Consider the following 15,406-nt stretch of genomic DNA (forward strand, 5'->3'; position numbering starts at 1 on the left):
GACAGGTCTGACAGTGTCTAGACACGTTTTAGAGAAATTGGTACTAAAATGACTAGGATATATATTGCCTTACGTGTACAGGAGCTTTCATCTATTTGCATCTGCTATGGCTAAATTGTAACATAGTTTATGGTAACGTAGTAATATAACATTTCAGAGTGAAATTCATATCTGTTACTAAGAATACTCATCGACACTAAGTAGTATGCCAAAACTTTGATAAACGCAAGTTGGTCGGGAAAATATTGTGGTATAAAAATATGGCATCTAAGATGGTGTTTTGGGGTGGCCGGTTCGCTATTGAATTACGTTAGCCCCCATGGATAGAGAGACAATGACTACAATTGTAGTCAAATTTCAATCGCTAGGTCATATCGGCCCCTGAATTTACCCCTAGAAATTTCGATAGCTCCAAAGCAATCAAGGTGGTTGTGTCGCGATGCCGGTTGGATGCGGCTCTATACGAACCCTATCAAAAGAACCTGGCCAGCTAAGATCCCGACAACCATCAGTTTCCCACTCTAGATCGCTTTGAAACTGAAAGTACTCATACACATGCTCTTGTTCTGGTTTTCAAGAACATATCACCACAACCGCGCCACGAGGGCAGCCTAACAGTTGGCCACAAAAGGCCGTGACGAGGCCCTAAGTTCGGTCAAGAAGCGACACATTCTACATGGACATAAAAGGATTTAAATAGTAAGGGTAGCCTGCATATGACTTCGGCGACAGGAGGAAATAATTGAGACACCCACACACCCACACACCCACAAACCCACACACACTCACGGTAACACAGACCCCACGCACTCTTTCCAACTATCGTTCGCTCGATTTCCGCATGCTCCATGACTAACTTTCAGTCTTGACTGAGCCTCTTTGATATGCTGATCTAAGCTTTGAGGTCCTTGGCACCAATACCCTTAACTTGTGCGACGAGTTGCATCTGCTCTTCGGCAGCAGTGACAGTCTCGGACCACCTCCAAGCGGGGACCTTGGACTCGTACAGCTCGTCGATTTCGGCGGCGGAGCGGCTACGTCATGTCAGATTCCATGCCTTTCTGTCGTCAATATTAGAGCTGTCATACCTTTTGGTCTCAGGCAAGTAGATCCACATCAGGATGCATATCGGTACGGAGAAAGCGCCATACACGAAGCCGGCCTTGACGCTAAGTGCAAGAAGCATGGGCGGGGTAGCATAGCTGCAGCAACGAGTCAGATGGGATAGCTCTGACGCAGGAAATGAGTTACACAGTACGCACCAGGTAGCAATACCGATGATCGAGTTAGTCACAAAGGTAACGGGACCGGTTCTCACTGTATGTGATGTGAGTGGTGAGGGAGGCCGATAAGAATTTCTCTGGAGAAAGGGAGCCGAATGATAAGAAATCATAGACTTACCTCGAAGAAGGGCAGATGGCAGCTCGGCTGAGAAGAGGTAGTATGACATTATTATAATTTGGACCGCGAAAGTCCAAAAGCAGCAGATGACAAGCTAAGACAAGACAGGTCAGCAAAGCACCTAGATTACCTTCGTGACGAGATGACAGAGGAGACGTTAGGTATAAACGCACCAAACCAGTGCCAGCTTTGGCATTGTGTTTCGTTGCCCCTGTCCAGTATAAACCACCGCAAACAAAAAGGATGACGCAAACAAGCGTCTGACACGTGTTGATGATGGTGCGTCGACCAAATTTATCGGCGGTAAAGGCCCAAACCAAGATAGCGAGGAGGTTGACGCAGCTAAACAAACGTGGTCAGCCATATTCGTCCACGGTCAAGAGGTGTTTGTCTAGCTTACGAGAGAATGACAGTACAAAGAAAAGGATCGGTTAAACCAGCCAGGGCGAAGAAGTCTAGTGCCATCAGCTCAATACTTTTAGAAGCATGGGATGGGACATGGCAACTTACAGGTTGAGTAAGTACTGATTATGACAAGGCCAGCGAGTTGCTGGGAGATAGCGAGCAGCATGACGGTGAGTGTACGTTTCTAGCCCCTGGTTAGCTTCGTATTCCTACCTGTGTTGTTGAAACAACTGGAAGTACTCACCAGGTTCAGACCCTTGAAGACGTCAATGTATCTTGGCTGATCCTGCAGCATTGCGCTCTCATGTGCGATAGTCCTTGCGATGATGCCATATTCCTCCTCAATGTCATAGCCCTTCACACCACCATAAAGTTGCCGCATGCACTTTAACGCTTTCTCTTTATTCCCACGTCGAGCGTGGAACCAGGGTGACTCAGGTATAAACATCCAGAAGATTATCATAAGTCCAACTGGTGCCCAAATGACACGCATGGCCAATAAATAATTATCCGGGTGCTTCTTGTTCAGCTGCTGCATCATCACAGAGCATATGATGCCGCCGATATTACTCCTACCCCGAGAAATCAGCTAGTTGACCTAATGACGCTGACTGGAGAGCTGCCAGCAAAGAGTCAAGTGATATTACCAGGCTGCTTGGAAAACGACCATACCACCTCGGATCCTGTTTGGACAGATCTCCATGATGTAAATCTGGCATGTGACTCTGAGAGATTATCAGCGACAAGGGCGGACTATATCATCCCCGGTAATGCTTACTGGAGGACGCCGATACCTGCACCATTGCAAAGCTTCGCGAGGGCCTGTTGCAGGAATCAGAACGAGCACCATGGTACTTGCTGACTGTATGGCAGCAGACGATGGGTGGTTTTGACTCACCCACACAGAGGGACTCTTGGCAGTGTTGAGGAACACGCAACCCTGGAGACACGTCAGGTTATTTTGCGATTCGGTTTTGCAGCCTTCTTGCAACCCCCGAGGCATCACTCACGACGACAAGCCAGGCCCATGCGACGTACAACGACGTCTTTCGACCGAATCTGTCGGCGAACCTATTACAATGGCTCAACAGCCGCACACACGTACATCCCACACGTCATACCGGGGAAGAGGTTTCTTTTGGGACTAGAGCTAGGCCACTCACCAGGAAATGTAGGTGAGCGTGACGATTTGACCAACATTCTGGTCATGGAATTAGTACCTAGTCACTGGTATTCGGTACGAAAGGTTAAGAAGGGCTGGGTGGCATACGAGAAGAGCACTCCAGGTGGACACTAAAGCATCATCGTCAGTAAGCACTGAAGAGTCAATCCATCGGATTCTTGATACGGCGTACCCCAAGTAGGATTAAGGGCCCTGACGCCTGTATGACCTTTTTCACCGAACTGTTTGACGAAGCCAGCGTTGGCGATGACACTGCCTCCGGCACCGAGCTGTATTTGCCGCGTAAGTCCACGATCCTGGTTTCACAGTCTTCCGAGGAGCTGGAAGAGGGTTTATCATTGCTCACCTCGAAACCTTCGCAGACGTAGCCAGTATAGACAGCGAGCGAGATGAGGACGACCCGCTTAAAAGCCCACAGCGTTTGTGGTAAGGACAGCTGGTCAAACGTCGACTTGACGAGTCCGTTGCCATCATATCCATCAATCTTTGTTGTTCTTTCGTCCACGTTCACCGGCATGCCTTCAAGATGCGACACGCCGCCCTTCTCGGATCGACTCGTCACAGCTGCGGCCATGATGTCTCTGACGTTTTAATCACTTGTCACAGTCTTAATTTCTACAGACCGATATACTTTTGATATGTTGTTTTGGGCAAAGCAGAAAAGTGTAGATTTTCCGGGGCTGAGAAACTGTTCTATATAGGTATGTCCCCCGCAAAGCGGTGGCGTGCGAGTTTGATCGTTTCGGGAAATGAATGGCTGGACCAGTCGCCGAAGTCTGGAAGGGAAAGAGGCCCTAGCTTGAGACTTGTTTTTACCATGCGAGCTTCATGGATGGCCAACTTCGTTTAACTATTCGGTTACAAATATCCCGAAGGTACAAACCAGGGACACGAAAAGTAGAGGTGGCGGTGAGACTAGGCCTTCGCCATAACCGAATACAGGCTGTACCAAGGTACAGTAGTATTGGCTGGTTAAGCGAAGAGCTCCGATGAGCAGCATGACATTCCGCCAAGAACCTCGAGCAGGCAGGTATGGAAATTGGGCTCCTAGGGCATCCTGAAGCGAGTGGCGCTCATATTTGATCATCCCAAAATCCCCCCGAAGTTCGGACCCGCAATCTTGAACTGGGGAATGCGGGGCGTCGCCGCCAAGTCCAGTGGGAGGATACAGAATATATCAGCGCTAGCATGGCTTGGCGCGTTAGTAGTATAAAATAAAAATAAATGACAATTAGAGAGATACGCAATTACACCAAATTACCTAGTAATTAGTTTACCTTCTATCTACTTTAAGAAATCGGCTAGATATTCATGGTTGAGTAGCCTCCTTCTCTGCCCACCTAGATGTTTACATTACCTCGTTTACATCCCTAGTGCATTCCGGCGGCCTTCGTCAGAAAAACGTAGCCATCGTCATAACGTAGTAATCACACAAGAAGTCAACCAAGGCGACTCCGATGTTGTTTCTTAAGGCCGCTTACATGTATGTCTTGCTCCGTGTATCAGTGGGCGTCTAGTTGAAGAAGTCCTGGTCCTGCTTGTTATTTTTTCCTACATGTCCAACGGCACGTTGAATACTGGTGACTCCAAATCCTCAATCGCCCAACGTATGTATAGCGAGATTTTTCCAAAAATGCGTGGCGCACATATTTTCCTGTGCTGTATGTGTAGCCAGGGTGTCGGTACGCTGCTCTAAGCCAATCTATAGGAACAGGATCAGAGATACTTTCAGCGGCAAATACACCGACAAAACCACTAGTCAGAGCTCGGTTCATGTCTCTGAGGTGCCCTGTGGCTGTACGAGAGTTGAAGCATGGCTAAAGAAGAAGAGGGAAACAAAACAAGCAGACCAAAATACAAGGAAATCAAATAATGCCCACACAGCCTCGTAGTTCTGTCCCTATCTAGCTCAATTCTTCATATTGACAGACAAATTTTTCCATGGTGGTGCACCTAATTGTATCATAAGACTATCTGTTTTCTAGCTATTTGGCGAAGTGACGTTGGCCATCTCAAATCAGTTCCACCGCCAATCCAACGTGGCACTAGTATAATATAGTTCAGCATGGTATGCTCAAAGAAATATTTGCCTTTTCAGTTGGTATAGTTGCAAGCACACCCCTTTGAGCAAACTGGCTTTGACAGATAAATCAAACGGTATATTATCATCGTGGGTAAAGGTTTTGCTACACTCCTGTCATAGGTGCACAAAGTAGGCTGCGAATGTATCCGCTCAATCTACGAATATCCAACCCGATAACAAACATTACAGATATGCCACGCCTCATGACCTGCTTAAGACTTCATTGACTATACAGTTTTATCATTATTCAGTATGTAATTCTTTGAATAAGAGCCTTACGCATACAGTTTGTACTCCCGGCCCTCCGCTATTGGGACCTGAAAACATGTCTGAACTCTTACTCAAATGTGGGGCTAGGAGTATCATGTGAGTTGAAATGGTCTACTGGAATGTCTCAATCATGCTATTACACATATACATTCATATTTCCAGGCTCTCATCACTGAATTTCTGTATATTATTGGCCGGAAGCCATAATTTGCAAACATTTCCAGATTTGCATAGGTACGGCTGACAATGTCCCGATAAGCGAGGACCCTGGTTCCTAGCGTGGCCTTGTTTTGACTTTTGTCCGTATCCGCACTTCTGCCGCGCCTGCATCACTACGCCTAGGCTGGACTAAGAAAGTTGCCCGCGCATGGACTTGGATTAAATGAACAGCCGGAACTACCCCCCTTTTCGAGATATTGTGAAAGTCCGTATTGGCCGAGGCTCCAGAATGCTCCCGTCACTCAACAAAGAGCTGCCACTCGGGGAAAAAGAGACCGAGTAGGCTGTTACTCCTCAACTGTTGTTCGGTACCCCATACGAATGAATCTTCGTGGCGTACCGGTCTGACATATTTCGGGGGATGGGGCATGGGATTCTTAAGCAGACTAATTTCTTGTCACGCAATCCATTGGTTCGAGTTATATGTACAAAGCTAGCTGACGTCGCGACCTGCTAACCTCCGTTTCGTACAACGCACGGTAGGTGACAAACAGTCATGGCCTATAGACTCGTTACCTTGATGTTGCTCGCAACGCTTCTGAGCATTGTGCCTATTGTTCGCGCAGTGACCCTCAATGTCACTACTGGAGGAGGCAATGCAACCAGCCCGATCATGTATGGCCTACTCTACGAGGTATGCCCTTTCATCAGGCTTACCGCGTGGTGCGATACTGATTTTCGATAAGGATGTCTATCACTCTGGTGACGGAGGCTTGTACAGCGAGCTGATCCAGAATCGCGCGTTCCAAGGCACTTCGGTCAACAGTAACCAGGGTCCCTATCAAAATCTCCAGTATTGGCACACTCGTGGATCTGATACTCTGAATCTCGACAACGAGTCTCCGTTCCTGACCAGTGCGCTTCCGTGGCATATGAGAGTTGACGTGGCCAACGACGCAGCTGGCCCAACCGGATTTTGGAACGAGGGCTATTGGGGCATGAATGTGACGACGGCAACTCGGTATACTTCAAGCTTCTATCTCCGAGGCGGATACAAGGGGGAGATATTGGCTGCATTTTGGAGCAATACAACCGGGTCTATGCTTGGAAGCACGTCCTTCAGTGTTGACCAGACTGAAGCTGATGGCTGGGTATCGTATTCACAAACTTTCACAGCAGCATCTTCCGGTCCTGACGAGAAGAATACCTTTCACATTACCTTCGACGGAGCCAGCGCTGCCGGCACGAGCCTCCGCTTTCATATGATTAGTGTGTTCCAGCAAACATTCAAAAATTCACCCAACGGATTGCGCATAGATCTTGCGGAGGCTATCAATGAACTTGGTGGGAAGTATCTCCGCCTGCCGGGGGGAAATAATCTTGAAGGAATTGCTGCCCCATACCAATGGAAATGGAACGAGACAGTTGGCTCGATCATCAGCCGCCCTGGACGTCCAGGGACTTGGGGCTATATCAATACCGATGGTCTCGGGCTTCTAGAAATGATGCAGGTTCGTTTAAATACGTGGTTCCAACCTATATTATCGAGTCTCACAAAAGAGTCGTTAGTGGTGCATAGATATGAACCTTGAGCCTATTCTTGCAGTGTGGGATGGCTTGTATCTGGATGGGGATATTCTCACTGAGACAGACTTACAACCATATGTCGACGATGTTCTCAATGAGCTAGAGTTTTTGACGGTATTGCATAAACTCAATTCTCTACGTAATTCTATGCTTATATATCACAGGGACCTCATACGTCAACATGGGGCGCCAAGCGGGCCTCCTTGGGATATCGCGATCCCTTTAACATCAAATATCTCGAAATCGGCAATGAGGATTTCCTTAATAATGGAATTCCTACCTATCTCGGTATGTTGCCATTAGGCTATAGTCTTGTGAGATTTAAAAGTAACATATTCCCAGCCTATCGCTTTAACATGTTCTACAACGCAATTAAGAAAGATTATCCTGACATGAAAGTCATTTCGTCCATTTGGGCTGGATATTTCACCAACCCACAGCTCCCTGCCAACGTCATTCAAGATCTCCACGACTATTTATCAGTCGACGATATGGTTGCGAAGTTTGATGGCTACGACCATGCTGATCGTAATTACCCTGTCTTGGTTGGTGAGTATGCTGCCATCTACGATGACCAGCATGTCAGCCCGAACCAGTTAGACAATCCAACTTTGCAATCTGCAACTTCCGAAGCAATCTACTTCCTTGGCTTGGAAAGGAATGCCGATCTCATTGTCGGAATCTCCCATGGTGCCCTGATTAAGAGTTTGCATGATGAACCAGACAATGTTGCCATGATCAAGCATTCTCCCACCACTCTCGTGCGATCCATGAGTTACTACGTAGCCAAGCTTTTTGGCACCAACTTTGGCTCAGAGACCGTCGCGGTCACCGGGGATGCTGAATACGGGCCACTATATTGGGCCGCCACCAAGAACGATACTGGGACCTTTTTTATCAAAATCGTGAACTACGATGGTGCTGCCTCGACTCCGATTACGGTGGTGATTCCAGGGAAAACAAATGAGGCCACATTGAAGACCTTAAGTGCTCCGGATAAGTACAGCACCAATACATTGGGAGATATCCAGAGTGTTTGGACTGAGACGAAGGTCTATGGTTTTGAAGGACAGTATTCTTTTACGTTGACTGGAAGTTACATCAGTTCCGTCTTAGTTGTATAACTAACGTCAAAAGTCTTGGGGTTATATAGTAAACAGTATATATAAGATCGAGAAGAGATTAGTATGAAGGAAGAGGCCGTTGGTGATTTGGTCATAAGGGAATTATTTCCCGATTTTTTGTTGTTGTTAGAATATCGGGGGAGAAAAGAGGGACAAGAGAATATAAACGGTTCCTTTAGGGCCACTCTGAATATTGTTTTCTATAATGGTGGCATGGCAGGCAGCGTAAACGTCGTCTTCCGTGGTAGAGGTAATGTGCGCCATCATAATCCTGTTCTGAAGATTGACGATACCTCTACCTTGAAAGGGCCAGAGTACTTGACACTGAGCAGGTAAATGATATAGTATAAATAGCTGGCATGAAAGAAGGAATCGACGGGAGTAGGTCTTGCTGGTGGTTCAGGCGCCGAGATTTCGGCCACCTGCATAGCCCGGAGAATAACCAAAGGTTATGTCGGCTTCGTCGGGTTCCTGAGGCAAATTTACTTGTTTTATCTTTGCGGTAGAACTTCAAAATCGCGTCGGAGGATCTGGGTGTCTTTCGCATGTTGGAAGATGGGGGGTATGTTAACAAATAGTAAGATTATGTCTGCATTCATGGGGGCCTTTCAGACTGTTGTAGGGCCATTTGTGCTTCTATTTTGATCCATTCGTCTTGAGAGATTCAAATAGATTCCCAATGATTTAATTGCAGTAGTGTTTACTTGCCCGATGTAGCTTGCCCAAGTACAGCCGCTATGCGGGATGAAATCAGCCATGCCTGCCCGAGTTGTTTTGCAGGCAGACAGCCCAGCGGACTCTCCATAATCTCTGGCCACTGACATGAATGTAAAAATACGGACTTAAAAGAAGGGAGCTCATATTCATAGAACGACTGCAGTCACATAGACAAAGGAAAAATAGTCAGGAAAGGGGAGTTGGATCTAAGCCTCTAAGCCCCGTTGATCTCGCCGCTCCCATTGTCCCGCATTACCGAAATGCTGCGCAATCACCGTATATCCAATACGCCAACTGCGCCAGCTGCATTCAAGCGCTCTCTGTGGTCCATCATCTCACCCTCTAACCTCCCCGAGTCACCGAGGTCATGAATCACCGAGCCTACCTCTACGCTGGTAAAGAGTCGGTGCAGTTCTCAGACTGTCAATCGGAATGTCGAACGCGCAAACTCTGCCTTTGGAGGCCATTCAGCAGGCTTGTAGGCGCAAGAAAAGTCATATTTGCCAGACCCGATCAGGATGCTTCTTTCCTCTCCTTCCTGGTCCTCTTTTTTCCAAAAAGAGGGTAAAACGACTCTGGCTTGTGAGTTGGGAGGAATAACGACTGTAAGGGCGAATGTGTCGCCAGAATCATTGATCTTCCATGAGCATTCGATGCGCCCATATGGGCTTTCATATGCCACACTTGCGTTCGTAACCGGTCCGCCTGGAACTGGCCTCACCTGAATTGTGCGCCATCCAGGCTCCAAAGGGCTAATTCCACCAACATTCTTGTGCAACCAATTTGCTACAGAGCCCAAGGCATAGTGGTTGAAACTCGTCATGTCTCCTGGGTTAATAGATCCATTTGGGAGCATGCTATCCCATCTCTCCCAAATGGTAGTCGCGCCCATTGTAATTGGATAGAGCCAAGAAGGGCATTCCTTCTCCAGAAGCATACGGTAAGCCAATTGATAGTTTCCTGTGTCTGAGAGTGCGTGCGCGACCAAAGGAGTTCCAGCAAATCCAGTCGCTATTCGGTAACCGGCCAAGTGGACCAAGTGGCTGAGACGGCTCGCAGACTTCATGACGTGATCATGCTTATCGAACAACCCAAAGGATAGGGCAAGCGAGTGGGCTGTTTGAGTATCTCCAACAAGAAGGCCTGATGGTGTGACATATTCGTGTTGAAAAGCCTTTCTCACACTCGATGCGTCTTTGGCAAAGCGGGATGCGTCTTCCATCTCTCCAAGAAGAGAGCTAACTTTGGATATTATACCCAGTACTCGAACAAGGTAAGCATCAGCAACATAAAGACTATCAGTACGGCCCAATCCTGGCTCAGAGGGCGGTGCAGCAGGGTCCAGCCAATCGCCAAATTGCCAGATGTTCTGATCCCAAAGGCCATTTGGTCCTCGCGGTATGCCTTTATCCACCCAAGCCTTCATACTTGTATATTGTCGGCGAAGGACCTCGATATCACCAGAGCTGTTGTACAAATCCCATGGCGTCAAGACAGTGACGTCATGCCAGACAGACTGTGGCCCCGGTGGATAGGGGGGTCATCGAAGACATCTGGGACTACCAGCCCCGGGACTCCGTTCTTAGAACTTTCCAGTTGTTCGGCTGCAACATCCTCAAGCCAGCTTCCAATAAACGCATTGGTGTTGAATAGAAAATTTGCTGATGGGCTGAATACTTGGATATCACCGGTCCATCCTAGTCGCTCGTCACGCTGAGGACAATCAGTCGGTATGGAAAAGAAATTCCCTTTCATGCTCCAAACGACATTCTCATGAAGTTGATTGATGAGTGGGTCGGAGCAGGAAAACCACCCGGTACGACTCATGTCGCTGTGTAAAACCAGGGCCGCGATGTCTTCACAGTTGGGTAATCCAGTATCGGTCGGCCAGCCGTCTATTTGAACGTAACGGAATCCATGGAAAGTAAACTTCGGCGACCAAAACGGGGGCTGATGACGGGACAGGACGACCTTGTCAACTGGACTGGCCCCTCTTAAAGGGCGTGTTCCAAGCTCGTTACGCTCAAGCACTTCGGCGTGGCTGAATGACAATTCGTGCCCATCGGGCTTTGTTGCCAGAGTTGGTCCTGGCAGACGAACTCGTAGTTTTCCAACCAGATTCTGGCCAAAGTCCAAGAGAGTCTTACCAGACTCCGACTTGAAGATCCGAACAGGGTTTCGCTCTTCGATGGTCCGCACGGGGGGTGAGTCTGAAGCGAGAAGCCTCATACGAGGGAACGACAGTGACTTGGTTGGCATCCAAGTACACTCGTCCAAATCTGCGTCATCGTTCCAACCCCATTGCTCCTCACGAGAGTCATAATCTTCGCCATCGTAAATTTCACTGCGAACTGTTGCACTTGGATGGGACTTCCATGTGTTATCGGAGACCACCAAAACACTTTGGCCAGACTCGAATGTGACTTCCAACTGTGCTAAAACTCCCAATTGATCCCCATAGAAACAGCGCTTTTGATCCATTCCTAGGCGACCAGCGAACCATCCTTCACCCACTTCAACGCCAAGAACGTTAGGTTTGCTCGCGTGAAGCGATGCAGTTACGTCAAAAGTCTGATAGACAAGCCGATGATTATAGCTGGTCCATCCGGGTGCCATCTCTTCATTGCCGATCCGATGGCCATTCATGAATGCCTCGTAAACACCGTGTGCAGTGATATAAAGGCGAGCTTTCACAATGGACCCTGCGTCTCCGGGTAGTCCAAAGACTTTTCTGAACAGTAGAGGGCGCATGGTCTCGTCCTTGTTGGGCATAATGATTGAGGTCGTCAAATTCGCTGTCCAATCTCCATTTTCCAAAAGTGCTGCCTCAACAATTGCCGGGCAAGACCATTCCGTGCTTGCCATTATGGCCTCGCCTGCTGCATTTAAAGCCTTTCCGTGAGACATGACCTTCAGCCAGGCACGTTCCCGAGAACAGAGAGCATGGCTGGGCCAAGGCACCAGAACAGAGGACGAGCTTTGTACGTGGTATGTTTCAACAACAGCGTTATTTTGTCGACCGATCTGGATTTCATAAGACTCTTGCACCCATTCTTTGAGGTCGTCGTGATTGCAAGAGAAGCGCCATGAGAGCCGAGGGCGAGGATGGCCGATCCCAAACCCAGTTGAGTGGTGTTCGAATGTAACAGAAGAAATTTTAATTGCGGCCATGGCAGGCAAAAGAGAATCAGGGTACGTGGGGTGCAAGTGGTGTACTCTGTATCAAACACGCTGTCGATGGTTTCTAGGAGGCCAAGTCGAGCATACCTTTATTCAAGGCAACACCCGGACCTTATAACCTTCTACTGTACCATAGATACCGTTTTGCTGTAGTTCCTACAGAACAGTGTGGGGTCTTGACCTTGCCAGAAGACGCAAATTCTTCCCGTTTGTCTTGCCAAGGGCCCGAGAACCCGTTTTATCACCCCGAAAAAGAGATTGTGTGGATCAATAGTCTGAAATACGAAGCTTTTTTGATTATTTCTACTAATTTATGCAAAAAAGGGGCGGTATCGACCCGTTGGCGAGGCCCAGCGGAGCCAACCCGCCACCTCTCGGGAGGAGCTCACCCGATCGGGGCTCGGCGCAAATGTCACATCGCTACATTCTCCCTATTTGCGGGGCTATCGCTCTCGCTAGTGAGACCCCTCCACAGTCGAATATAATACCCTCCATACGTAGCTCGTACCTGAAAGGTCCAGTGTCAGGACTGCTTTCCTAGGCTCCTATGTGTTCTTTGTTTTACAGACCCGAACAATGGAAACTCGTTGGTAGACCTTGGGTCTATACGACTTAGGACACCATAGGTGTCCTGACGATTCAACCATGGCATAAAACCGCGGCCTTTCAGTCGGCAAATTTCACGCAAAAATAGTAAATCAGTTATTAAGGACAGTGCAAAATCTCAAATCCATGTATCATTTCGTTGTGCTGTAACGGTGCATCAAAGTTGACAACATCCGGTAGGTCTGATCTCATGAGGTCGTGGACCAGATGGAGCACCGTGGATATAAAGGTGCACAACCGCTGAGGCAGAAGTCAGTTAGTAGTGATGGAAGAGCTGTTTGACCAACCACGATCATCCCGATACTGAACCATGGCATCAAAATAGTCCTCTAGTAAAGTACACCATCCTGATACGGATGAAGGCGGGAGCAACGGATCCGATCTTGAGCCAGATCTTACGGAGTATTGAAGTCGACAAAGCGGCGATGCTAGGGTGAAACCTCATGGTCTTCTAGTTCATCTTGTCAAGGAACCAACCATACCCGTACCATTTAATAGATTCATCTAGTCCCGTTCATTTATACTGCTGTATCCAGGCTTGAGAATCCGGAACTATCCTCATATTATGCCAGCACCAGCGGCGCTGCCGTAGCTTGAATCACCTCGTTTTTGCTTTAGATGTCCCAAGGCAGGGCGGTCAACTGATTTACCATGATACTTTTGAGGTAGAAATGCTTTCTGGGTTGTCCTGTACTTCATTCCATAGCTTAGAGGGTCCCCATGCTCCGCTGGTATCCTGCCGGACGTTAATTACTACGACAACAATAATGACACAGTTGGCTGACTTCAGCGAGTGAGCATATAATTCATAACAAGGTCTGATACTAAATAAGCTTTGTACAAAGCATAATGACTTTACTGTATACTTTCTGGTTTAATAGCACGCAATTTTCTTGTTTTGATTATCTTTAGGTCTTTAGAACTTGAAACACAAAGGATTGTAAAATTACATTCCACACACCACTGACATTATTATGAGATTATAAGTATGCGTCTAGCACTCTCATATTCATCCAAGCAATTATATATTCTTTAGAATCGGCGCTTAGAAGTTCCGGAACTGCTCGCCGCGCTGGACGTCACAGTGGCGTCCAGAGGTCCAATTTGAAGCGTACCGCACGGGTTGTTAGGTGCAGTCACACAACCATTCAAGTATTGGCCAAGGCTTCCCGTCTGGTTTTTCGACTGAAGGATCTGGGTAGGAGAGTATGCATCCACCAGGGAATTGCTGCTGGGCGAGAACATGGAGGAATTCACGCGACTGCCAATCCAAGTGGCATGGGCACTGTGTTCAGCCGCCAAACGAGCCAGGAGGAAGGACACCTCCGGAGATTGGGTATAGCCAGCCAGACCAATAAAGCCACCGGATAGTGTAGACTCAATCTGATAGGCGAACATTGCAAAAGCTGGAATACTGTCTGCTTTTGGAATGGTGTAGGAGCACTTCGGTTGCTTAAAGTTGGGTGCCTGCGAGCCGAGTTGCTGGACGGCCTCAACGCTGAGGTTGTTTTGCTTCTCAAGGCCCTGGAGATTGGAAAGAGCCTTGCTGGCACTAGTGCTATTCTGCAGCTGAGAGGCAACATTCTCGTTGACAGGCATGGATGCGTAGAACTTTTGAATGAAGTCGGAGAGAACCCAGCTGAATTGGAGAACTTGGGTATCCCCAGAGGACAATGAGCACGACGACGATGCGCCAGAGGAAGAGCTAGCACCAGCAGAAGAAGTAGCACTAGAGCCCGATGAGCTCGTCGCAGCAGAAGTGAAGGTCGCTCCAGTGAGGAGGAGCCATCCGAGAGTAGTTGTGAAACGCATGGTTATGTGATTGAAGAAACCCGGATTGTAAGAAAAGTTTTGTAGAAATCCGTTAAGAAGGGATTGAGACACAGAAAATAATCAAAAAAAAGTTGTTCAGCATGTACGCCTCGCTGTCTTTTCAATTGTGGGCAGGCTTATGTCTTCACCATGAAGCTTGCGAAGCCTAGCCCACTACAACACCGCATGCAGCGACATTTCTCATTGTGTGCGTCATTTTCTAGCCTTTATGCTGTATATTCACTAGATACTTGCATCATGACTGTAATCAGATTCCATTTTTGGCTTTGTGGGGGCATGGTTATCCCAGTATCGCCACCCGACGGCGTGTCATGGATGGATAAAACTGGGAAGCAGAATATATTCCATTTAACGTCCAATATGGCGAATGTATCATATCAGAACCATTTTAATGACATCATGACCGAGCGGGAATATGCGACGTGAGTACGTTTGGCGATTGACTCTCATGTGGCGGATGGCTCGGATCGATAGGGTTTTAAAGTTTGCAGATGAGATACTTGACATCGGTACCACCCCCTCTTACCATGTGTTCGCATCGAATGTAGCTCAATCTTTGGTACGAATTCATTGAACGTCATTTTCAAAGCACTTGACATCCAAGATGCTCGTTTTTGTTTCTAGAGAAATATTAACTAGTTCGTTGGTTGGAGCTATTTACACAGCAACTCGAATCTTTCGCGATAGGATAAAAAACGCAATTCAAAAACCATGATCTATCAAATAATATCTTTTGAGGATTGACTTCCCTGCATTGTGCTAAATGTTCTCTTCAGTAAGGGGACGGTGCTAGTCGACAGCCACAATTCCTTCATATCTACGCGATCAGGTAGACGCTCCCATATGTATCTAACCCCT

General features: G+C 47.7%; 5 protein-coding genes across 5 annotated transcripts; 1 reads left to right on the forward strand and 4 right to left on the reverse strand.

The window, feature by feature from the left end:
- Positions 1-892: 892 nt before the first annotated feature.
- On the reverse strand, positions 893-3,563 carry N7510_005270 (uncharacterized protein; the record flags this gene model as incomplete). Its single annotated transcript, XM_056977196.1, has 16 exons — positions 893-1,034; positions 1,089-1,202; positions 1,263-1,317; positions 1,402-1,495; positions 1,575-1,743; positions 1,802-1,856; positions 1,912-1,990; positions 2,051-2,378; positions 2,454-2,531; positions 2,585-2,628; positions 2,705-2,746; positions 2,817-2,877; positions 2,970-3,007; positions 3,077-3,099; positions 3,162-3,258; positions 3,336-3,563. 16 exons carry the CDS (start codon positions 3,561-3,563, stop codon positions 893-895), a joined length of 1,647 nt encoding a protein of 548 aa, XP_056833228.1.
- Positions 3,564-6,081: 2,518 nt separating this feature from the next.
- On the forward strand, positions 6,082-8,212 carry N7510_005271 (uncharacterized protein; the record flags this gene model as incomplete). The annotated part of the gene is made up of 5 exons (XM_056977197.1): positions 6,082-6,195; positions 6,248-7,012; positions 7,071-7,202; positions 7,253-7,376; positions 7,431-8,212. The coding sequence occupies 5 exons, from the start codon at positions 6,082-6,084 to the stop codon at positions 8,210-8,212; spliced, it is 1,917 nt and encodes a 638-aa protein (XP_056833229.1).
- Positions 8,213-9,344: 1,132 nt separating this feature from the next.
- On the reverse strand, positions 9,345-10,355 carry N7510_005272 (uncharacterized protein; the record flags this gene model as incomplete). Its single annotated transcript, XM_056977198.1, has 1 exon — positions 9,345-10,355. The coding sequence occupies one exon, from the start codon at positions 10,353-10,355 to the stop codon at positions 9,345-9,347; it is 1,011 nt and encodes a 336-aa protein (XP_056833230.1).
- Positions 10,356-10,417: 62 nt separating this feature from the next.
- Positions 10,418-12,100, reverse strand: N7510_005273 (uncharacterized protein; the record flags this gene model as incomplete). The annotated part of the gene is made up of 1 exon (XM_056977199.1): positions 10,418-12,100. One exon carries the CDS (start codon positions 12,098-12,100, stop codon positions 10,418-10,420), a length of 1,683 nt encoding a protein of 560 aa, XP_056833231.1.
- A 1,647-nt stretch (positions 12,101-13,747) lies between these two features.
- N7510_005274 (uncharacterized protein) lies at positions 13,748-14,527 on the reverse strand (the record flags this gene model as incomplete). The annotated part of the gene is made up of 1 exon (XM_056977200.1): positions 13,748-14,527. The coding sequence occupies one exon, from the start codon at positions 14,525-14,527 to the stop codon at positions 13,748-13,750; it is 780 nt and encodes a 259-aa protein (XP_056833232.1).
- Positions 14,528-15,406: the final 879 nt, after the last annotated feature.

The sequence above is a fragment of the Penicillium lagena genome (assembly GCF_028827675.1).
Source record: "Penicillium lagena strain IBT 129212 chromosome Unknown utg000003l_segment0_segment0, whole genome shotgun sequence".
NCBI classification, from domain to species: Eukaryota; Fungi; Ascomycota; class Eurotiomycetes; order Eurotiales; family Aspergillaceae; genus Penicillium; species Penicillium lagena.